The sequence below is a fragment of the Silene latifolia genome, chromosome X (assembly GCF_048544455.1).
Source record: "Silene latifolia isolate original U9 population chromosome X, ASM4854445v1, whole genome shotgun sequence".
Lineage (NCBI taxonomy): Eukaryota > Viridiplantae > Streptophyta > Magnoliopsida > Caryophyllales > Caryophyllaceae > Silene > Silene latifolia.
Window position 1 is genome coordinate 341258451 of NC_133537.1, and position 24777 is coordinate 341283227.

At 39.8% G+C, this 24777-nt stretch overlaps 2 protein-coding genes across 2 annotated transcripts; one reads left to right on the forward strand and one right to left on the reverse strand.

The window, feature by feature from the left end:
* Positions 1-8770: 8770 nt before the first annotated feature.
* On the reverse strand, positions 8771-10345 carry LOC141619488 (15-cis-phytoene desaturase, chloroplastic/chromoplastic). The gene has a single exon (XM_074436505.1). The coding sequence runs from the start codon at positions 10270-10272 to the stop codon at positions 8848-8850; it is 1425 nt and encodes a 474-aa protein (XP_074292606.1). The 5' UTR covers positions 10273-10345; the 3' UTR covers positions 8771-8847.
* A 3212-nt stretch (positions 10346-13557) lies between these two features.
* On the forward strand, positions 13558-21047 carry LOC141619487 (DNA (cytosine-5)-methyltransferase CMT3-like). Its single transcript, XM_074436504.1, has 19 exons — positions 13558-14132; positions 15256-15281; positions 15399-15498; positions 16460-16567; positions 16669-16788; positions 16899-16998; positions 17082-17281; positions 17375-17440; positions 17536-17793; positions 17895-17953; positions 18037-18103; positions 18196-18525; positions 18610-18678; positions 18765-18851; positions 18996-19083; positions 19175-19281; positions 19376-19480; positions 19573-19616; positions 20576-21047. Exons 1-19 carry the CDS (start codon positions 13746-13748, stop codon positions 20907-20909), a joined length of 2655 nt encoding a protein of 884 aa, XP_074292605.1. The 5' UTR covers positions 13558-13745; the 3' UTR covers positions 20910-21047.
* Positions 21048-24777: the final 3730 nt, after the last annotated feature.

The following is a 24777-nucleotide window of genomic DNA, read 5'->3' on the forward strand; positions in this document are numbered from 1 at the left end:
ACGAGGGCATCTCGTGGACATCACATGGGGGCAAGAACACTAGCCCACAAAGCCCTCCGAGCTGGCTACTCGGCCCACCATGCTTCAAGATTCCGAACGAAGACCAAGAAGTGCACGAACCGTCGATGCACGCCCGGTGATACACGCTCCCTCCGAGACTTACGGTAGGTGCTTAGTCCCCTTCCCTTCGCGCAATGGGGATGGACATGCTAGGACCGTTCCCAACAGACCTCCGGGAGGAAGGAAATTCTTAATCGTCGCCGTTGACTACTTCACCAAATGGGTTGAGGCCGTAGCGATCAAAGAAAGACCACAAAGCACGTCGTCGAAAGGTAACTGGGAAAACGTTATAACCCGCTTCGGATTGCCCCAAGTTATGGTATTTGACCACGGTCGAGAATTTTGGAGCGACGATAATGAACCAGTTAGAGGAGTGGGCATCAAGTTTGCGTACTCCTCCGTCCGCCATCCACGAGTAACGGGCGGGCGGCGGAGGCGCCAACAAAACCATCCTCAACGGCTTGAAGAAGACAGTTGAAGACCTTAAGGGAAGGTGGGCCGATGAACTACCCGGCGTCTTGTGGTCCCTTCGAACCACGGAAAAAGAAGCAACGGGATACACCCCCTTCCACCTAGTCTACGGCTCCGCGATCCTGCCGCCCCGCCGATCGAAGCAACAAGTGCCGACATTCGAACGACCACCTTCGACCCAATTGAAAACGAGGAAGGCCTAAGGGCTTCCCGGACTGGTCGAAGAAAGCCGCGACACAAAGACGCCCGAACTTGGCCGTATATCGAACCGGATGAAGAGAGCCTACAACCGAAGAGTCCACAAAAGGGACTTAAAAATAGGAGACCTAGTCCTAAGGAAGTCGGCGGCCACCAACAAAGGAAATATTCACGCAAACCGACGGCCAACCGGGAAGGTCCCTACAGAGTGGTTGAGGAGATGAGGCGGGTACATACCGGCCGACAGACATGGGAGGTGTGCCCTTGATGAGCCATTGGAACACCGACAACTTGAGAAAATACTTTGTATAGCGGCGGAGGTATCCAAACCCATTGTGGACACCCCAACGCACAATCATAACATATAAATGAAGCGCCCAAGTTCTCCATCGAAGTGTCTGTCCTCCTCCGAAATTTGCCACCAGACGAGGAAAGAAACGCTATCGAAGCCGCAACCCCGATTACCTCGGTCAAAACCGAGAGCGACGGGGAACACGACGGCCGATACGCTAAAAGAGAGACGTATACTCGCGCAATTGAGACGCAAATCTAGCGGTCAATATGCCTACACGATTCTTAACGCTATCGAAGCCGCAACCCCGATTACCTCGGTCAAAACCGAGAGCGACGGGTAACACGACGGCCGATACGCTAAAAAAGAAACGTATACTCAGCGCAATTGAGACGCAAATCTAGCGGTCAATATGCCTACATTAGCTATTTAACGCTATCGAAGCCGCAACCCCGATTACCTCGGTCAAAACCGAGAGCGACGGGGAACACGACGGCCGATACGCTAAAAAAGAAAACGTATACTCAGCGCAATTGAGACGCAAATCTAGCGGTCAATATGCCTACTAGCGATTCTTAACGCTTATCGAAGCCGCAACCCCGATTACCTCGGTCAAAACCGAGAGCGACGGGGAACACGACGGCCGATACGCTAAAAAAAAACGTATACTCGCCGCAATTGAGACGCAAATCTAGCGGTCAATATGCCTACACGCGATTATTTAACGCTATCGAAGCCGCAACCCCGATTACCTCGGTCAAAACCGAGAGCGACGGGGAACACGACGGCCGATACGCTAAAAAAGAAACGTATACTCAGCGCAATTGAGACGCAAATCTAGCGGTCAATATGCCTACACAGTTAACGCTATCGAAGCCGCAACCCCGATTACCTCGGTCAAAACCGAGAGCGACGGGGAACACGACGGCCGATACGCTAAAAAAGAAACGTATACTCAGTGCAATTGAGACGCCAATCTAGCGGTCAATATGCCTGCACAGTTACGAACGCTAAAGGCGTTGAACACGGTTGGGACATGCATTCAAACCGCCTCGGTCGGGCCGGATGTAAGAACGAACGCACTCAATTAGTAACGCGAAAAGACGAACGAAGAATCGTGATCAAAGCCCCAGCCAAGCCAAAGGCCGACAAAATAGCTCTATTAAGGATGACTGCAAGGAGAGTACAAACGACGGCCGTCCCCGTAAGGGTAGCCTAAACTCTACCTACCAAAGCTTTACAAAAAGCAAAGAAACAAAAAAGCAAAAGATTACAGACTTAGGATTTGAAGCGCCAAAAGGATGGCGGGGGAGAGAAGGCTCAATAATTGGCCCCGAACAGCCTAAAGCTATCCGAGACGCCGGGTGAGTCCGGTGACGACCGCCCGTCTCCCTATGCCCGTTGTTGCCCCCATCGCAGCAACAACATCTTCGATGGCCGGCGTTGAGGAAGGCCGACCATCTCAAGCAACTCCTTGGCCTCACTGCCCGAGCCGCCTTCGCCAAATCTCCGCCTTCTCGGCAGCCCGCGCGCCTCCGCAGCCTCGGCTATCTCATCCATGAATCGGTCATATTTATCCCACGGGAAGGAGCCGTCGGGGACAGACCTTTTGATCGCCTCCCTGGCCGCCTCCTCGGCCTGGTCCCGGAATTTGACGCACATTTTTGGAAGGAGATCATCTTGGAGCATTTCAATATCCTTCTCTTTTTGAGCAAGGATAGCCTGCACGTCGCTGAGCATCTCCGCCTGCTTGTGAAACCGCTCCTCCCACTCGTCCCTCTTGGCAACCACAGCGTCATAGGCACCTTTATACCTATCCCGCTCCTCCATCACCTTGGCGCGGCGCCATCCAAGCATCCTCAACTTTGGCCCTCTCGGCCCTCGGCAGCTTCTCGGCCTCCTCCGCACGCCTCAAAGAACACGAAGATCCAGTTGGGCCTTCCGACTTCCCCCTCGCAGCGGAGAGATCGATCTTGAGCCGTGCAATCACCGGCCCGGATCGGGCCGCAGCCTTTTCTTGCTCCTGGATAAGAGACACGGCGCACGACTCCATCTCCCCAGCCTCTCATATATCTTCTCGCCCTCCGCCACGAGCTCGGCGGGAGTAACCTTCTGGGGAGAGGAGTCCACGACGACGTTCTGGTCACCAGCCATCTCAGTCGCCTTCCCAGTTGCCTTCTCAGGCTGCTTCCCTGCTTGCCGTTCAGTGGGAACGACAGCCGCCGACGATGGATCTACAAAAAATTTACACAGAGCATCCATGTCACCTTGCGTTGGCACGTCAGAAAGCCTGTCGTCGGGAATACCCAACGAGCCGGCTAAATCCGAACCACAGGTTAAATCCGTACCAGTTCGAACCCTCTTAGTTGGAGTGCTGGTGGAAGCAGGCTCCTCCCCGGCAATGGTGGGAGCAGACGGTGGGTCTTTCCTCTTCCTCGGAGAAGGGACCTTAGCAACGGTCACCTCCCCCTCAGAAATGTTGATCACCTCCACATGAACCTTTTCGGCCACTGGGGCCGAAGAAGGAGTTGCCATTGATGCAGCCCCCGACTTGGACGCCGCCCTCTTTGATCTCTTCGGCACGCCACCAAGAACCCGTGCCTGAGCCGTCTCCTGATCCAACGCCTTCGTCTGTCTTTCCATGAGTTCGTTAGGGGACAATCGGCGATCCTTCGCTTCAGCCGCAGGATGACGGATAAGAACCTTCCCGTCCTTATCAAGCCCCAGCCTCTTCAGGTCCTTCTCAGACAGATCCCGGCCAAACCGATCTGCAAGAAACCGAGCAAGAGTTACACAAAAAAAAAAGGGAAAAACAAAGCTCAGAAAAAGGAACATAACGAGCAAAGGTGGGCCTCACACCGACCCCACTCACCCCAGTTGAGGGCCGGTATGAGGCCGACGCGGCATAGCATCTCGTCTTGAAGAATAATCTGAGTCGGGGGCAGCCATCCCTCCTCAGCATCAAATAGCTGCATTGCCCGCTTCTCATCCGCAGAAAGAGGGACAAAAGTGACGTCCATCTTAACCTTGCTACCCCGGGAGACGTATTTCTCATACTCTTCCCGGGTCTCACACCGTAAATGAACGGGGCCCTGAAAAGACCGAGGCAACGGGTAGTCATCCGGCACTTTGACATACACCCATCGCTCTTGCCAGTCCTTACAAGAAGTAAGCTTGTTTACGGAGACATATCCCGGCTCCGTCTGCACGCTGTACCACCCCACCCGTCGGGCGAACGACGGCCGAAGACTATGAAGTCGGCGGAATAAGTCGACCGTAGGGACCTCCCCTTTATAGAGACAGAGCCACACAAAGCCGATTATTGTCCTCACGGCCAACGGATGCAGTTGGGCCACGGCAAGATTCATCGCTCTGATGATGGGCACGACGTGTTCGTTCAAAGGAAACCGGAGCCCGTACTCCAATTGCCTAATGTACACGCCGATATGACCCGGGGGAGGACAGCAGACCGCCTGACCCTCCTGAGGGTAAACAATTTTATACCCCTCACCAAGGAAGAAGTGATCTCCGAAAAGAGTTTCCCCGGAGCTGCTTGCGAATTTATTTGTCCAGGCACGGTCAAGGCCAGTCGTGCAGGCCTCACCATGGTCTGGAATAGCCCTCCTCCCACCACCAACGGGAGCCCCCTCACCACGATCCGGAGTAGCCCTCCTCCCACCGTCACCAGGAGCCCCCTCATCCTCATCCCCATCTACCAACTCCTCCAGGAGAGGCATCTCAGCTGCGGGGGAAGGAGACCTAGGGCCCCCAAACCTTAGCGGAACGGCCTCCAGTACCTCCTCCTCATCAAAACGCGACGGGGAACTCCCCGCCGCAGAAGTACCAACCCCAGCATCAGCAGAAGACATGATTCACAGAGATTACTAGCAAGAAAAAAATAAAAAGTTTGCTTGTTTACCTTAAAGAAAAACACACGCCGGATCAAATACTCCGAAGATTAAGAAGAAGAAAACCCTTGAAAGTTTGGAGAGATGAAGATTTTAGAGAAAAATTTTCGAAAATAAAATGGAGGCCAAAATCACGGAATAACTACCCTATTTATAGAGAAAAGCCCATGAAGAAGGACCAATCAGGGCACAGCCCATGAAGCGTCAACCAATCAGCGAACACACACGTGTCAAGCATGCGACCGCGGAATGTCAATCGTCGCAACAGTTGAATGTCAATCAATGCAACAGTGACCAAACGTCTTCAACACGCCTATCCACATCTCTTCGACTGTTCATCTCCCGCAAACAAATATGTAGGTACCTAGTCTCCGCCGGCCACCGATCAACCAAGCCAGGGAGCACGGCCGGGGCATATCAAAGTCAACCAAGCACCCTCACCCGATCTCGGCCAAAGCGTCTTGATTCTTTTCCACATCGGATACCCTTCACGCATCCATGCGGAGGGGGGATATGGTATATGGTACGGCCTAACAAGAAGACGCCGGTACAGAGAGATTTTCGAAACTTACTCCGCAGAATATACGCTCAGTATACATCGGAGCCTATACCACGGCATAGACTACGCTGGGGGCAAATTGATGGGGCATATTCTGCACCGCTGACCAAGTCAACATATTGAACGAGGTCAAAGATATCCACAAAGAAGTCAACGACTTTAGACCGCTTAGCCGATGCGACCCATCTACTCGCTAGCTGTGGTATCGGCATGGCAACCCGCCAAACCGGGGCACATATCCGCGTACTCACATCCAAGACCCTACGGCCTGCCGTAGGTCCATCGGCCGAGGGTAGAACGGTCTTTCCACCGATCGCCCACTTGGCCACTTGGTCACTACGTGACAAAAGGTGAAAGCCTATATATACTCCTCAACCTTCATTGAGGAAAGGATCCCACAACTTAACCTAAATACACTATTCATCTGGTAATATCTCCCTCATCTCTCTACAATACATACCTAGCCAAGCAACACAACTTAATCCTTTGAGTTTACTGACTTGAGCGTCGGAGTGAGTACGCTTGGCACAAAGCCAAGCCCTCAGTTCGTTCATTGTTGCAGGAGAGGCCGAGAGGAACGATAAGGACAAGAAGAATCCAACCAAAGACATTACTCTACAAGCCACGGGTGGTAACGATACTTGCTCTGGAATTACACCCGGAACAATTTCATTAAATTGTGACATAGTTGCGTTACGATTTTTGAAATATAATATTTGCGTTACAATTAAATTTTTGATATATAATAATTTAATAATATAATTATTTTAGTGAATTTAAAAAGTGTATAGTTTTTGTAAGTAAAATACAAATTTTTGTATTTTTTTCCCTAATAAGTAAAATATTTTTCTTAACTATTTTTCCAGCAAAAGTTGTAGCCTAAAGTCCATTTGTATTTATATTCTTAGTTCCATCCAAAATTTATTGCCTTAATACAGTCTATTTAAATAGACAATATATTTAATTTTAATTATGGACTTTACAATTAATTATGTAATTAATTGCCTCAATGAAATTAATTTCTGTAAACAAAATCTTACGAAGTTAATTAGAATACAATTAATTATCGACTTTTATCGAGTGTGTTTAATCGCGGGACGTTTTATCAAATAAATGCATTTGTACACCAGTGGGCCCACCACTAACTAAATTTCCGGAAAGAAAAAAAATGCACATTGATGGCGTGGAAGCATGAAATTGCTTGAAATGCTTCTGGATTAATAAAGATAAGATAATATAATTATTTTAGTGAATTTAAAAAGTGTATAGTTTTTGTAAGTAAAATACAAATTTTTGTATTTTTTTCCCTAATAAGTAAATTATTTTTCTTAACTATTTTTCCGGCAAAAGTTGTAGCCTAAAGTCCATTTGTATTTATATTCTTAGTTCCATCCTAAATTTATTGCTTTAATACAGTCTATTTAAATAGACGATATATTTAATTTTAATTATGGACTTTATAATTAATTATGTAATTAATTGCCCCAATGAAATTAATTTCTGTAAACAAAATCTTACAAAGTTAATTAGAATACAATTAATTATCGACTTTTATCGAGTGTGTTTAATCGCGGGACGTTTTATCAAATAAATGCATTTGTACACCAGTGGGCCCCACCACTAACTCAATTTCCGGAAAAATAAAATAAAAAAGAAACTGCACATTGATGACGTGGAAGCATGAAATTGTTTGAAATGTTTCTGGATTAATAAAGATAAGATTTAATGGGGTTAAACCGAATTAAAAGTTAATTTGCGAAAAGATGAGTTAAACTAAATTAAAAGAAATTGAATTGAACTTAATAAAATTGAGTTAAACTAAAATGCGTGTTGAAATTAAGTTCAAAAGAACAAAGCCTTACCGACTTATAACACAAATATATATGTACAACAGTTTTACATAAATTTATCGTAAATAGGTTTTTTTAATAACTAGTTTTACTTATTAATTAATAAGGTTGTATTTGGATTTGTTTTACTTAGTGCAAACCCGTCTTAGCCTAACTCAACTTAATAACTTATAATAGGAAAGTAGTGTGCACGGTGCACCTCTTCATTTTTTCATTCAATATTACTTTTCCACTTAGCCAAGTACTCCGTAGTTGACCATAAAGATGATTGAGAGAAAACGGAGAACAAAAGAAACGGAGATGTTCTTAACTGTTTTTCTAACGGTACATTCTATTGTTTATGAACATTACAAAAGGCTAAATGAGCTTTGTGTATGTTTTTTATGGTGTTCTATAAGTTCCAATAGTTAAAAAATGGTAAAGTACGAAGATTTCAATAAGAAATAGCGTAAAAGTAATTAGGGTGGTATACATAATCTCGGTTCAAATGTTATTACCTGTATACTAACAATCTATCTTCACATTCCCGGTAAATGAGTTAACGGGTTGGGTGCGAGTTGGGTCAGTTCGAGTAGAGTCATTTCGGGTTTACAATAATTCAAGTTATACCATTTCGGGTTTCGCATCTTTTCAGCAATGTTATTACCAAGTAACTTAAGGATAATAGATAATCTGTAGTTTGCAACGATAAATATTCGGGTCACAGGTCAAGATTGAATCATTAGTTTAGGTGTCGGATCAAATCAATTTTATAAAGTCTACCTTTACACACACAAAAATTGAGTTGTATGGAACATGTATGCACTCCTCGCGCATGATCGTTCGTTTGCCTTTGTTCCTGACACAACGCGCAACCTTATCAATCAAATTCTCAATTGTACCTAGTTAATTCATCATAGCAAAACCAAAGTCGTTGCGAAAGAAAAACCTAATATAAGAGAGTTGAAAACAAACAAACGTGTGTAACTCGACGTGAAATTAACAAGTTTAGGTTGATATGTTGAGATTGGAATTGTGTTTAAGAGTTTGTGACCTATTGAAATGTGAGTATGTGACAGGAATACGAATTTAACACAACTTGATATGTTTGTGAGGTATAGTCAATCTATATAATTCGACTCGGGTTAGCTTTACTAAATCTACTTATCCACTGTTTAGATAGAGCATATGTACGTTGTAACCACAAATAATTACACCCGGGCATGAAGGATCATAAGTATGGAGGGGCAGGCATACCTTAACACATGATCATTTTAGCTAACAAAAAAGCTTATGACCCTTTTAGCTCATAATCAATACGGAGTATGTTGTTATTTGTAAGGAGTAGCAATTGTGACACTAAGGACATAATCATTTAAATTGTATATTTTTAGTTAAGGTCATAAAAATTGCAATTGTTTTAAAATCTCTAAGTCCAAAAGTATGGAATCAATTTGTCGATAAATATAAAAATGTCACTATTACTTGTACAAACATCATTTACATCTTGATATTATTAATGAAATAAATTTACGCCTTAACAGAAAAACGATTAAGTGCTTTGTCTTCAAGCAAAGCCTCAACAACCCGTCGACCCGAAGCCAACGCCCCATCAAATGTTGCACTAGTTTGATAATCACCACATAAGTACAACCTCGAACCAACCCTTGGACTCTTCATCAAATTTGTTGGCGGGCTTTGGTTCGGTTGAGCAAATCGAATCCGATAAGTCCTCAAGTACTTCCACTCCCGAACTACACTCTCCCCAAACCAACTCGATAATTCTTGTAGTACACGACTAATTAACTCCTGATCAGACACATCATCATACAATCCAATTAAAGTCACCGAAACTAATGCTTTATTGAGCGAACCATATGACTTGGCTACATTAGTAGCAAAGAACATGTTATTCACTATACCTCGACCTGACCCATTCAAGTACAAAATTGGATCAACCGTGGGTACTTTATCCCGGTCGGTTGAAAAATACAAACAAACCGTACTACGACACGGTTTGTTATCTTTTTCAACATTCTCGGTCAAAACTCGTGCCAAAAGTCTTTTTACTTCCGGTTCCTCAACCGCCAAAATCACCCCGGCCTCGCTAACCAACTCCTCCCCGTTTTCTAACCTCACAACCACCGCACCGCCGCCATTCTCCTCCACCGAAACCACCTTTGTGTTCAACCTAACCGAATTTCCCGGCAATTTATCCGCCAATTGCCTCGGAATTTCACCAATGCCTTTCTCCGGAAGCGTATTATCCCCCAACGCAAGACACCTAAACACGAATTCAAACAATCTCGACGTCGTCTCGAGCTCCGTATCGAAAAAAATCCCGCCAAAAAACGGTCGAAAAAACCGATCAATAATCTCAACCGAAAATCCACTACTCCTCAAATACTCAAACACCGTAACTTCATCATCTCGAAAAATGTCGTCATTCGATTTGCTCAAAACCCTAACCGTAGTTAAAAAAATCCGCAATTTATCGAAAACAGAGCCAATTGGATTAGTTAACGAAGTTAAAGACGGAATCAAATGCCGAAACGGATCAGCAACAGTATAAAACTGATTATTATAATAAATACGTGCACCAGAGAAGAATTTCTTGAGGTTCAAGGAAGAGTAATCAAGAAGCTTGCGGCATTCAGGGTAAGAAGTGATAAATATTTGAAAACCGCGATCAAGGAGGAAACCGTCGAGAGTATCGGTTCGGACACGTCCGCCTACGTCATCGGACGATTCGAGGAGGATGAAAGGGATTTTGGCGGAATGCAGGTGTGTGGCCGCGGATAGACCCGCGAGGCCTCCGCCAATAACGATTGTTTCGGTAGTCGGGTTTGTGTTTGTGTTTGTGGTGGTGAGTGTGCATTTTGGTATGTGAGTTGAAGGACGATGGAGTAGGAAGGTTGGGATGGAGGATAACGAGAGGGATGTTATCGATATCATTTTCTTCCTTGGTTGGAAATAAAGTTTGAAAGCTAATCAGATAAGATTAGATCATGGTTTTTTATTTTCTTTCCTTTTTTTTCCATTTGCTTTTTCAAACTGTCCAGGATAATAGTTTGACCATAATTTCCGACCCAAATTCTTGTTTAAGATATGTACTACTCCCTCTCAGTCGTTATAATGTTCCCCTTTGATAATGGCACGATACTTAAGGAAAAGTATTAAAATAGGAGTAAAAGAGTTGTGTGGGGTTGGTGATGGGAGAGAGGGATGAATTATTAGTAGTTAAATAAAGAATTGTGGGCCAAAACATAAAGGAAAGTAATAAAATAGGAGTAAAAGAGTTGTGTGGGGTTTGGTGATAGGAGAGAGGAATGAATAAAATAAGAGTAAAAGTTTCTAAAAATAGAAAGGGGAACATTACTTGAATAATCCGTTTTGGGAAAGAGGGAACATTATAGTGACTGGGAGGGAGTATCTGTTTTAAATTTAAAACGGGTATATTTATGTGGAATTGACCTTGTTTTTTGGATTTAATTTTAGCTTATTTCAATCCAATTAAGTGTTATTCAGACCAGTTCCGTTCAGGTTCAGCAAATCTTTTCAGTTTTCACAAATTAACTCTTACTTCAGTTTAGTTCAGCTTCATTCAGTTTAGTTCAACATTATTAGCAAAGTTCAGCTAAGCTTTTTTCAGCCAAATAAAACACTGCCTAATAGGACAAAAGTAAAATGGGCTGTAAGAGGTACTCTGTAAAAGGTAAAAAGTTTGTCCTATCCCTTATATGTCGGGGATATTTGATCTATTTTAAGCTTTAGACGGATAGTGTCATTTTAAGCAAGACTAACTTCCGATAGGTGAATGTGAGTACGTCTTTTTGTCGAAAATAATATTTTGTCAAAGATGACTTAATAATAAATGTAAATATTTTAGTTTTATGTATTACAGAAATTATTGTCCAATATATTTATAGTCGAGTTGGACCTCTATAAAAATGGGAAGAATATGAAAATGAAAGGAATATTATTTTTATTTTTTTATTTTTCCACAATGCCATACGGTTGTGAAGATTTTTCTTATGAGTAAATGAAACTAGGTTTAATTAGTTTTCCTTACTTTTCGCGAAAGACAAAAATATCCGTTTTAATAATAAAACAGGTCAAATATCATTTCACTTTAGCATATAAGACAAATCTGTTGATAATCCTTATAAATTATGCTTTTGTCTTATCCATATTGCTCAAGTCGTCCTAATCTTAAGACGGATACACCTATGTTTGCTCACTATATGGTTCGGACCAAATTCCAAACCGGACTGGACCATTTAGTCTGATCCACGATATACCTATTCACTTTACTTTGGTCTTCGCTCTTGGACCAAATCGAATGGACCGTGGACTGAACCATAAACTTAACTTAAATAACAAACTAATCTTTAAAATTGTAACATTATTGATTTAACTAGTTTAGATCTCGTGCACTATATGCACAATATATATAGACTTTACCATTTTAGTGTATTATTTTTGAAATTTAAATTAACTAATCTTTTTTATTTTTACGTTTCTCATCGTTATATTTTGATCTGAAAATTCAAAATCAAAATCGTATCAAGCATGAAATGAGTATTTCAATGAAAGTTTTTCTTTTATCGAGAGATTAATAGTGTAATTTTATAAAATTTTACTGATAATATATATTTAGCCGCAAGTTTTTATCATAAAAAATCAATGAATTTTATCGTATGATTCTTTAAACAAAAAAAATGAATTCTTTTTTATATCATGAAAAGACTGCAGATAAATTTGTATAAAATGTTAAATACTAAATGACAAAAATATATAAATCTAAAAGATTATGTGTATTATAGCTCACCATACGTATAAAATATGTTAAAAAAACTAAACCTTATTTTAGGAAATATTTTTAGGCGGGAAAATTTAGAGTTTCACCTATTCATTTAGTAAATAGAGGATTTTTTATTATTTTCTTTACATATATTATAAGATACAATATGTAATTTTGTGCTTAAATACAGTAAGAAGAAAATGTTGTTTATTTTGTTTGTTACGAACTTCTTAAGTTCTAATTTTATATACTACATCATGTCGATGATAATCATATTCGGTTGGGTCCACGCGTTTTTCTAGTCTAGTCCAGACAAGGCCAGACTAATACTAATATGGTTGGTCCTCGGTCCACCATTTAACCCTTATCTGGTCTTCAGTTCAAAGAGTTTGTTCTGGTCCGGTTCGGTCCAGGACCAAGGTCAATGAACACCCTTAAGTACACATTTTTTAAATAAGAATTTGTGTTCTACGTTATCCTTGTGAATAAAGACCGGAAAAAGAAAATTATTAAGGAGTTTCTAGTTATTACTGAAGAAAGAATTATAAAAATTAGGGCACAAAAAACAAGATTTTCCACAACAAAGATAGATGAATGATGGATGAAGGTTTACCTGACCCCAACTCATCCATTTCCACCTCTAATGCACACAACTTGTAACGTTGAATCGACAATAACTTCGACGAGGTTATCCATATAAATTGGAATTTAATTCATGACATATACAAAGTATAACACCTGCACGAGATATCTATCTACGCAACTATAACGGTAACCGTTATCGACATTATGAAGTCAAATAAACTCACTAAGTAACCGATCTCATTAAATCTTTGATAATTATTTAGAAAAAAAAAACACAAATCTCCAATTACTCGTTCAATACTTCCCAAATATACACATCAAAAACATCGATACAAGATTCCATATATGACTCAACACTGTCACTCTTACTTACTCGATGAAACCGTCATCTTAGCACCGTTTATGTCTCATCGATTTGCAGAAACGTACTCTGTAAAAAGTATCAAACGAAACACTAACAAATTAATATCCTTACAAACCGAGTCAATTATACAGCTTAAGTACAACTTAAGTACAAACACAACACATATTCCGCTCCTTATACGATTCAATAATTTCTCTTAAACCAACCGTCTAACATCATTTATCTATCTTTGATTTACAAAAACAAACTCCGTAAAGAGTAATTATCGGAACACTATTAGAAAAAGTACCAATCGATATTGAGTCAGCTAAAATATCTTAAAATACATAATAATATTTCGAGAGTCTCAGGTTCAAAGCTCATCGGACCGAAATAACAATTTGAATTTAAACTATGATTTCCTATGATATGATGGCTAGAAACCTAGAAGTCTAGGCAATCGATTCAAACATACAAATATCCCACCAAATAATCGCGAAAATACTTTCCCGCTTAGTTCAATATACAATATTCCATACTTCCCCCCAAATCCCCAATTATCCCCACTCCTCTATAAATTACCAACCCTCACACTCTCACCTTTTCCACTTCCTTCATTATCGCCGCCCCTCTCTCTTCCACTTCCCCCACACACACACTCTCTCAACTCTCCCGGTCCGGTCCGTTTCCGACCCAATGGCGAAGCGAAAAACATCGAAAACCGGATCCCCATCCACCGCATCCGCATCCACATCCACCCGATCCGCCAGTTCTAAGAAACGAAAGACCGTTACTTCCCCTGCTGTCGAAAATGCTGAGGAAGTTATGGATGTTAGTACTCCGAGTTTAGAAGCGGCGATGGAGGCGGAAGCGGATGAGATTATGATGGGAGTAGCAGTAGCAGATTCTGCTACTGCTGCTGCTGCTGATGTGGTTAAGGAAGAAGAATCTTCGCCGATTGAACCGAGGAGGATTTCGAGGAAAAATGTTAAAAAAGAGGAAGATCTTAATTGTCGGTTTCTCGGAGATCCGGTTTCTGATGATGTTGCTAGGGAACGCTGGCCTCATCGTTATCCTGATACGGTTATTACTCTTTCCGTCTCAGTCATTTGTTTACTTTTCTCAAAATTCCGCTTTTTGTTTAGGTTTTGAAGCTGTGGTCTTTGTTTGTTTCATTTAATTGTTTACGTTTTACAAATTGCTACGTCTCAGTCATTTGTTACGGGTTACATTTTTTTAAATTTCTGCTTACTCGTTTTCTTAGGGGTTAGTTTTGAAGGATTGTTTACGATTTTACAAAATATCGTGTAGACTATCAATTGGAATTCTGCTCACTTATTTTCTGTAGGAGTTAGTTTTGAAGGATTGCTTGCGATGATTTCTAAAAATGTAGTCTTTATTTCATTTGATTGTTTACGTTTTGCAAAATATCCGGTAGTCTATCAATTAGATTTCTGCTCACTTATTTTCTTTAGGGGTTAGTTTTGAAGGATTGTTTGTGATGTTTCTAAAAATGTAGTCTTTGTATTATTTGATTGTTTACGTTTTACAAAATATCGCCTAGACTATATCAATTGGAATTCTGCTCACTTTTTTGTTTAGGGGTTAGTTTTGAAGGATTGCTTGCCATAGATTGTTTATAGACTATCAATTGGAATTCTGCTCACTTATTTTCTTTAGGGGTTAGTTTTGAAGGATTGCTTGCGATGATTTCTAAAAATGAAGTCTTTGTTTCATTTGATTGTTTACGTTTTACAAAATATTGTGTAAACTATCAATTGGAACGACCAAAGTATTATTTTTTTGCAATTTTTTGGAATTTATTCATCAATGTAGGAAAATTTGGCTCGATTTGTGACGGTTTTTGATGAATTAATGTAATGTGGAAGGTTAATTAATCGAATAAGATGACATAAAGTTGAGATAATATCAATTGGAAATTTGGAATGATGAAAGTTACCATCGTTTCCATTTTTTTGATTTTATTCATCAATGTAGGAATATTTGACTGGATGTGACATTTTCTGATGAATTAATGCAATGTAGAGGGTTAAATAATCGAATAAGATGACATGAACCTGAGATTAGTATTTTGATATTGTGTATTAGGCATCTTAAAGATAGAATTATTGTGGATTAGAGTATTTACTTTATATTTTCCCCATTATAATCTGTTGCTAATTTATACTGCATTTCGTTGCAACAGGATTCGCGGGGAAAGAGCTTGAAAACGTAAGTAGTCTTGCTAAAGTTGTTACCTTTTTGCCTGTTTGATTTAATTTTGAAACATGAATGTATCTAAACCTATGAGAAGTTCTTTTTTCTGATATTGATTCTGAATTTTGGCAGTTCGGGGGGAGATGATGACATTGTGCTGGCTAAACGCCACTATTTGAAGGCCGAGGTTGATGGACACATTTTTGAACTGAATGATGATGCTCATGTTGCGGTAATCGTCAAATTTCACAATTAATTTCAAAAATATTGTTTTTTGTTCATACAGCCTGCCATCTGTTGCAAGATTCAGGTGTAATTGTTGACGAGTTTGAGTACTGATCACTGAGCTTTATAGTTTTATGTTGTTGTCCGTAGTTTTGAATACTGTTTAACTCGAAAGATTTCATATTTCTACAGTTCAGAGTTAGTTACCTCGTATGCATACTTATGCTTACACTTAAATTGAATATCCAATGTCACATTTGTGTGTTGCAGTCTTTTTGTTGGAAATGTTATGATATTTTTCCAACTTGATATGTAGATCAATAACTTGGATTCAAACAACCTGATTTTGCATTGATGAATCTTTGTATAACTAGAGTTTTAATGACATTCTTATTTTGATGATGCGTAGATTTTCATGATTTTGATGATTGCATTCTTTCTAACTTAATAAGTTGATCAATAACTTGATTTGGATTTTGGATAACCGGATTTGGCATTGATGAATCTTTCTACAACTAGATTTTTTAATGTCATTCTAATTTTGGTGTTGCTTAGGCTTACATGATTTTGATGATTGCATTCTTTAAGTTGGAAATGTCCTGATATGTTTCCAAATTACTAAGTAGATCAATAACTGATTTGACAACCCGGTTTTGAATTGATGATTCTTTGTATAACTAGCTCATGAATGGCATTCTTATTTTAGTGTTGCACAGATTTACATGATTTTGACCTTTGCATTCTTTATGTCAGAAGTGCCATGATATGTTTTCAACCTATTAAGTCGATAGATACAACGTCCTGACTTAGTGTCGGTGAATCTTTGTACAAACTGAAATCCTGAATAATTCAGGACATTTGCATTTTGGCTGTTGTATAGATTTTTATGAATTTGTGTTTCTTATGGAAACTAGCAGACTACCTCCTTCTTTAACACTAATGCGCTAATGTGTCATTTGATCTTGCAGTCGGAAGAAAATATGCCACCATATATCTGTAAGATACTGGAGCTATTTGAAGGTGTAGATGGGCTGCCCTACTTCAGGGCACAATGGTCTTACAGATCCAAGGACACAGTGAGTGAATTTCATGAAGCTTTCTTCACAACTGTTTCAGTGTTTTGTATCATGCTCTTTTTCATTAATCTTTATGCTTCATTTGCCTTGCTATTTGTCAGGTTATCAAAGAAGCCTTTACTTTGAGGGAAGGGAAGCGCATTTTTCCTTCCGATATCCAAGATGATAATCCATTAGACTGTCTTATAGAGAAGATTAAGATAGTTAGGGTGAAACCTAATGTAAGTCCTACGACTCTACTTTATTTATTTTAAACATTGATTTTTTTCTGGCTGATAAAATGCTCTTACATATATCTGATATTGGTGTATTTTCGTTTTTTTTATTCCAGTTTGACATTGTTGCTAAGCAATCTGCAATCCCAGAGTGTGATTATTACTATGATATGAAATACTTGGTGCCGTACTCTACTTTCATTGTCCCAACAGATGGTATGACTTCCTCTACCTTCACACTGTTATCCAATGGGTTCTGCTGATTTGTTGCTATGAGATAACTTTAAGCATGTTTGCAGAAGCTGTTCCGGTGCCAGACGATTCACATTCTTCTTTATCTAGTGGACTGGATGAGACGAAAGCCGGAATTGATGAAGTGAATCAAGTAGACGAGGTATCACGTCCTGAGATGCGGTTGTTAGACCTCTACTCTGGTTGTGGTGCGATGTCAACGGGGTTGTGCTTGGGTGCTAACATGCAAGGCATCAACCTTGTCACTGTAAGTCACTACGCGCTGAATTTATTTATGCTACTTCAGGTTTTACTATTTTCAATCCCACTAAATATTTATTTTTACTTTTTGTTCTGATAGAAATGGGCAGTGGACATCAACAAGTATGCTTGTGAGAGTCTTAAACTCAATCATCCAGAGACTGAGGTACAGACACATGCCTTGAATACGTTTCTTTGATGCGTTATTTTGTTGTTTCAATTTAGTGCTCATCAGTTGCTAGTTTTATTCAATACAATCAGGTAAGGAATGAAACAGTCGATGACTTTTTGACTCTACTGAAAGAGTGGAAGAGGTTATGTGCAAGCTACAAGTTGATTGAGAGCGGTGATACTCACGAAATAGTTGATGCTATGAGAGTTGAGGATGGGGAAGATGATGCGGAAGACGAATCTGAAGAAGAAGACGGAGACAATGAAGAAGTGTATGAAGTGGAGCAAATTGTTGGCATTTGTTACGGTGACCCCAAGGATAATAATAAGGCTGGCCTATATTTGAAGGTATCCTTGAATCTGCTTGAACTTTTATTCTGTTAAACAGCCACACATGGTTGATATAATAGTCCTTATTGCTAAACCTGTGATTTTACCAAACAATATAGGTGCACTGGAAGGGTTATGGTCCGGATTATGATACTTGGGAACCTGTTGACGGGCTAGGGTATGAACCTGAACTTTGTAGAGGCATACAATTGTGCAATCAACATTTTCATTTTGTTCTAATAAATTTATTTTTAAACACAGAAACTGCTGGAAGAGCATTGGAGAATTTGTGAGAAAGGGATTTCAAGAGAGGGTATTGCCTTTACCGGTATGTCCTTTCCTGCAATGGTTAATGAATCCTAGTGATTTTCAAGTATCAGATTACAATTCTTTACATTTTTATTCTTTGATTGATTGTAGGGTGATGTTGATGTGATTTGTGGAGGACCACCTTGCCAAGGATTAAGTGGGTTCAACAGGTTTCGAAATAAGGAGAGCCCTCTTGAAGACCCTAAGAACAAGCAACTGCTCAGTTATATGGATGTTGTCGATTATTTAAAGCCCAAGTATGTTTTAATGGAAAACGTGGTCGATCTACTTAAGTTTTCCAATGGGTTTTGTGGTAGATATGCTTTAGGAAAGATGGTTGATATGAATTATCAAGCCCGCATAGGAATGATGGCAGCCGGTTACTATGGTCTACCCCAATTTCGCATGCGTGTGTTCCTTTGGGGTGCACGGCCTTCTGAGGTATGTTTCTGTATGCAATGTAGATTGATATTCATATTAATTAAATGTTCAAGAAATTTTGATTCTTGGATTTTCCCTGTACAGAAATTGCCTCAGTACCCGTTGCCTACACACGATGTTGTTTACAGAGGCGTTACTCCAGTTGAATTTGAGGTTACTCATATTTATCAGTCTATGCATTCATTTTTTTTTAAAGTTCACCTATTTAGGCAATTGATGATCGACTTTACTCATTTCAGATGAATGCCGTTGCACATGTTGAAGGCCACGCTAATCATTTGGAGAACAAGCTTTTCCTTGGTGATGCCATCTCTGATCTCCCACCTGTAAGAATATGTTCATTTTCAGTATAGGATGGCTTTCCCAATTTATGTTACTTTTGATTTCCGAGTGCTCTGCATCATTTTTGCTGTTTCTGTAGTCTAGATTTGAATTTGGCTGAGACAACTATTGTTTTGCCTGAATTGCAGGTTAATAACGATGAGACTCGTGATCAGATCCTTTATCGTGATGAACCAAAAACTGATTTCCAACGTTTCATCAGAATGACAAAAGACGGTAAGTTCATTTCTATGAACACTTGAGGACTAATGCTCGCTATTCTTTCAGTCATTTGGTTGTTAAAAACTGAGTCAATTTCTTGTTGTAGCCATGATCGGTGGTGGGACGGAAATGATTACCACATTATATGATCACCGTCCACTACAACTGAATATTGACGATTATCAAAGGGTTTGCAGGGTACCTAAGCGTAAGGTATGAGTTTCTGTCAAGCGTCAATACTTTCCGTTTTTAACTATATTGAGTAATCTTATACGGAATAGTTAAATAAGGCGAGGCTTTTTTTCAGGGTGCAAATTTCAGAGACTTCCCTGGTGTTCGCGTGCGGCAAGATAAGAAGGTTGAATGGGACCCTGACGTAGAAAGGGTGCTATTGCCTTCCGGGAAACCATTAGTAAGTTCTGTTACTTTTATTTACGAGAGCTTGACACAATCTGTTGCCGATTGCCAAGATTTAAATCGTACTTTATTTCTTCCTTTGAACAGGTTCCGGATTATGCCATGAGCTTTGTTGGTGGAACCTCATCCAAGTAAGCGATCCATGTCAATCTCGACAGCTATCTTTTAGGGTGTGTTTGGATTGAGGGATTTGGAGGAAAAGGGAGGGGAGGGAATTGGAAGGATGAGAAATCCGTTGTTTGGTTAGCAAAATGAAGGTAGAGGGATCTGGAGGTGAGGGAAAATGGATCCCTCCATTTCCCTCCTACAAGGCAAATTATTTCCCTACCAACATAAGCAAGATTTGGAGGAAAAATCATCTCCTTCGTTCTCCCTCCCCTCCTCTTCCCTCCTTCCCCCTCCCTTTCCTTTCCCTCCTTTTTTCCTATCCAAACAAGGCCTTGGGGTATGTTTGGATTGAGGGATTTGAAGGGAAAAGAAAGGGAGGGAGTGTAGGAGATTTAAAATCCTTTGTTTAGATATCAAATAAGGGTAGAGGGAAATGGAGAGGGAGAGATTTATTTTCCCTTCTCCAAGGCAAATCAAAATCTCTTCACAATATGCAAGATTTGGAAGGAATTGTATCCAAACACCCACATCCAATTTCCCTTCCCCTTCCCTTACCTCCCATTCTATTCCTTCCTTCCCTCTCCCCTTCATTTCCCTCCACTTTCCCTATCCAGACACACCCTAAGGATGTGTTTGGATTGAGGGATTTGGAGGAAAATGGAGGGGAGGGAATTGGAAGGATGAGAAATCTATCGTTTGGTTAGCAAAATGAAGGTGGAAGGATTTGGAGGGGAGGGAAAACGGATCCCTCCATTTCCCTCCTACAAGGCAAATTATTTCCCTACCAACATAGGCAAGATTTGGAGGGAAAATCACCTCCTTCATTCTCCCTCCCCTTCCCTTCCTTTCCCTTCCCTCCTTCCCACTCCCCTCCCTTTCCCACCTTTTTTTCCTATCCAAACACACCCTTAGTATATTTTCTTTTAGTATATTTTTGTTTTTCTGTGTGTGCTTGGATTTCTAAAACAATATTGCTGTTCAGGCCATTTGGGAGGTTATGGTATGACGAGACGGTACCAACCGTGGTTACGAGGGCTGAACCTCATAACCAAAAAATCTGCCATCCCGCGCAAGATAGGGTCCTCACGATTAGGGAGAATGCTCGATTACAAGGATTTCCGGACTACTATCAGTTAAAGGGCCCTGTGAAAGAGAGGTATATTCAAGTCGGAAATGCTGTAGCAGTCCCAGTGGCACGTGCCTTGGGATATTCACTTGCCTCCGCAAGCCAAGGGTTGATCGACAATCAACCTCTTATGGTCCTCCCGGCTGGTTTTCCCGTCAGACTCGCTCCCACTGTTGAAGATGCTGTGTAACCAATTGATCGAAGTATTAATCAGTCAAAAACATTGAAAGCCTAAAAATTGTTTCTGTTAAATTATTGTCATTGTTTCTGTAATTCTGAGAGGTGTATAAACTCATTAATTGTTGCTATTCCAAACTTATTTTTAGTCTATCACAACTGAGTTTACACACAAGTCGTAAGACGGTCTTAAAACTCTCACACCGTGAGACAATTCTTTTGCTATAAAAATCCATTTATTTATTGCTTAATAAAAGAGTGATTTTTATACAAATGGATGAGATTGTCTTACAGTGTGATACTGTTTATTCGGGAGAGTAATGTATAGACCTGGCAAAAGTAATTCGACCCGAAAAGACTGACCCGAGACCCAAAGTGACCTGAACTACATAACCCGAATGTGACCCGCCTCGAGTTTTCTTGACCCTAACCGACCCGACGCGAAAATGACCCGATCCGAAATCACCAACTTGAAAATGACCCGGCAAAATATAACTCTAATTGAACCAAAGAGACTTGAAATGACTTTCACTATTATTCGTTGACCCGAAAATGACCCACCTGAAATAACCCGACTCGCTTGACCCGAAATAGAGCCGACAACAAACCCGGAATAGACTCGAAACCCGAAAAGATCCGCCCGACCCGAATTAACCCGAACTCAATGAGAGACCCGAATTGACCCGACTGAACCCGACATGTTGACCCGTTTTACCACGTCTACTACTAATGTATTCTATTTCATAATTGATAAATAACAAATTGCTTTTGGACAAATGCTGTGATTCTTTTAACTTTAGATCAGACCTTCACTTTATTGTCAACCTTTTCTTTTGTCCCAGTGAAGAAATGGAACATTAAAATTTACTGTAAAAGTAGCCATACACTTTACTTAATCAGTGGGTGTTCTAGTTTCAATTCTTAGGAATTAAGTACCGAAGATGTCACTCGATAATGATCCTTCCGTCCCATTCATTTGTTTACATTTACTTGTAATCTTTCGAGTTTTTTAATTATTGGTAAAGAAATTACTGTGTCAGGATTGAAAACGGGATTTTACTATTTTTTATCGCCTTCATAATAAACCAAAAGGAAAGTTTGAAATGTATTCGTGTTGATGCCTATTGAATTCCTTGTCTTAAAAGATGATCTCTCGTTTCATAACAAATAACTTGGTTAATACTCCCTCTGTCCCGGTCATTTGTTGTCCTTTTCCATATTGGGGTGTCTCAGTGAGTTGTTGTCCTTTCTATTTTAAGAATGAACTTGATGAACAATTTGATCATTCACACTCAATTTGTTCCACTTGTTATTTAGTAATTGACCCCTTCCTCTTTTCTTGGTCTTTGTGCCAAAACCAAAGGACAACAATTGACCGGGACGGAGGGAGTACGAGTTTTGTACCAGACGCTTCAATTGTAACGAGTTTTGTACCAGACGCTTAATTTGTTATGAGGTGAAACATTAAACATATAACATCAAATGTCTGATTATATGCTCAAAAACTTATCTTACATATATAGAGAAGTTTTTGTAGACAACATCGATACAAAAACCGTACAAAATCGAATCACTTTAAAGCTAGCTAAGCTCATGCATACATATTATGTCCTCATGACATAAAACACAAAACCTTAACACAAAAGTACAAAACCCCATAAATCTAATTTTTACAAATATACTAATTACACAAATTACCAACTCAATAATCATGAAAGTCATGATTAATTATCATCATATTTATTTTTTTACTTACACCGGGCAGTCCACCATCGATAACAGTATCCAGTGAGTAATCCCCTTGCCGCGTCTGCTCTCAGGAATATGCTGCTGGCTAAGAAATTTGCTCGAATTAACTAATTATCATGTTAAGATGATAATTAATTACTTAGAGAGCAAAGGCCACCAACTCTCCCTAATAGAAGTATGATAAGAAATCATAAACATGAGAAACACTAGTAATAAACCAACACCCCACGGCGAACCACCGGCGCGATGAATGGTGTCTTGTTCCGGGAAAGGGATGAACAATTTTCGCTCATTTTCGCCACTCGAAAGCCAATGGAGTGCTACTAGTAGTAACACAGGGAATATCATAAGGAAGAGTTTAATTTGATCCATTAAATCCTCGAACATGGATTCATAGTTTACGTACCATGTAAACCCTAAAAATAATAATAAAACCGTTATGAAAAAACATAATTGGACCGGTGGTGGCGATAAATATTGTGTGTACCAATTGTTATCGTACCTTGCCATATCCCTCGTAATATGTTGTTTTACCTGGTTTGAATATGTTATTATTATGAAATTATGAAATTGAGATATTAATATTAGCTCGTAATATGTTGTTTTACCTGGTTTGAATCTATTTATTGCGAGATTTATGAAAAATGTGTGGTAATGGAAGTTTGATTTGAGAGGTTTTTGTACGTATGATATCTAGAGTGATGCCAACTTCTATTATTGTAGACTTTATAGGACAAATAAATAATGGGACTTTTTTATTTATTTTTTATTTTTTTAATGGGAAATGTTGAATTGGACGGTGACATAATGTTGGATGGTGTGTCTTATATTCATACGCTCTTATAGTAATGCGTGGATGTTTGATGTCTCTAGATTATATTAGAACCACACACTTAGCAAGTGATTAGTGACAAGAGAAATAAATAATCATATGATTAGTCTATATTTGTAGGTCATTGTTAATGTGTGGTAATGAGTCATTTTTCAACTATGCCAAGTCATTATTTAGGTTACTTTTTTTTACTAATAGATCCATCATCCATATAAAGACTGAAAATTACAATTTATTTACGCGAAAATTAAGTGATAAACTCGTCATGAAACTAACCTTAGCTCATTCTATAATATAAGTAATTAAGACTGTTTTACAGTGAGACAACCTCGTTAAAAAAATAACAAGTAATTGAGTTACAACGCAATCAATATATTAGTTCAAAACAAATTATTACACTAACAATATTACATATTTGATCCTTATCGGTTTCAAAAATTACCAATGAAACAACGATATATAAAATTAGCTCGAATTTGTGTTAGCTAATGTAAATGTAAGCTAACTAAGCTGGTAAAGTTTTAATAGTTGGTACTCTCGATTGTGCTGAATACCGTCAATATATTATCTTTATGACTCATTTTACATAAAAAATATACGGAGTATAAATAACGGACCGTGTAATCACGCTCTTTATTGGCGTGTGGAGCATTGAGCTACAATACAATAAAAATAAAGAAAAAAAAACAAGAGTTTTGCTTTAAATTAGATCGCGAGTGTTCCACTTTGCGATCCTATCAAGATACTTTAAGGAGCATTGTGAATTTCAAAGGTCCAGATTCATGTAGAAATCTGGTACAATTCTGAACCAATGATAAACTGCCACGTACCACCGACCATTAACGAGAATATTGGTGAAATTAAGGACAGACAACACTTGAAGTAGATAAGGTTTAGCTTTGTGATCTTTGTGTTTGGCCGACGCATATACTTCTTGGGCTTGTGGAACAATTTTTGGGCTTAAATAGGCCCTAATTAACTACATGTTGGGCTTGTAAGTCCGGGTAAATGGGTCATTTGGGTTGGTCACTTCGAGCCGGGTTATTTTCGAGTCAACAATTTATCGGGTCAATTTCGGGTTAGGGCATTTCGGATTGGGTTATGTTGGGACGGATCGTTTGGGTCATTTCGGGTATGATTTTGCCTTAATTAACCCATTTTGGGTTAATTGGGTCATTTTGGGTATGATTTTCCCTTAATTAACTCATTTTGGGTAAATCAGGTCATTTCGAGTCAGATCACTTCTTGATCGGATCACTTTGGGTCTATAAGATCAGTTTGGATCTATCCAAGAACTTTC

Excerpts from the sequence above, each read along its gene's own strand:
- LOC141619488 (XM_074436505.1), bottom strand. The coding sequence starts at position 10,272 with ATGATATCGATAACATCCCTCTCGTTATCCTCCATCCCAACCTTCCTA.
- LOC141619487 (XM_074436504.1), top strand. The coding sequence starts at position 13,746 with ATGGCGAAGCGAAAAACATCGAAAACCGGATCCCCATCCACCGCATCC. Across the intron at positions 16,999-17,081 it reads TTTCATTGTCCCAACAGATG|AAGCTGTTCCGGTGCCAGAC; the intron begins GTATGACTTCCT and ends GCATGTTTGCAG. Across the intron at positions 19,481-19,572 it reads TGCCTTCCGGGAAACCATTA|GTTCCGGATTATGCCATGAG; the intron begins GTAAGTTCTGTT and ends TCCTTTGAACAG.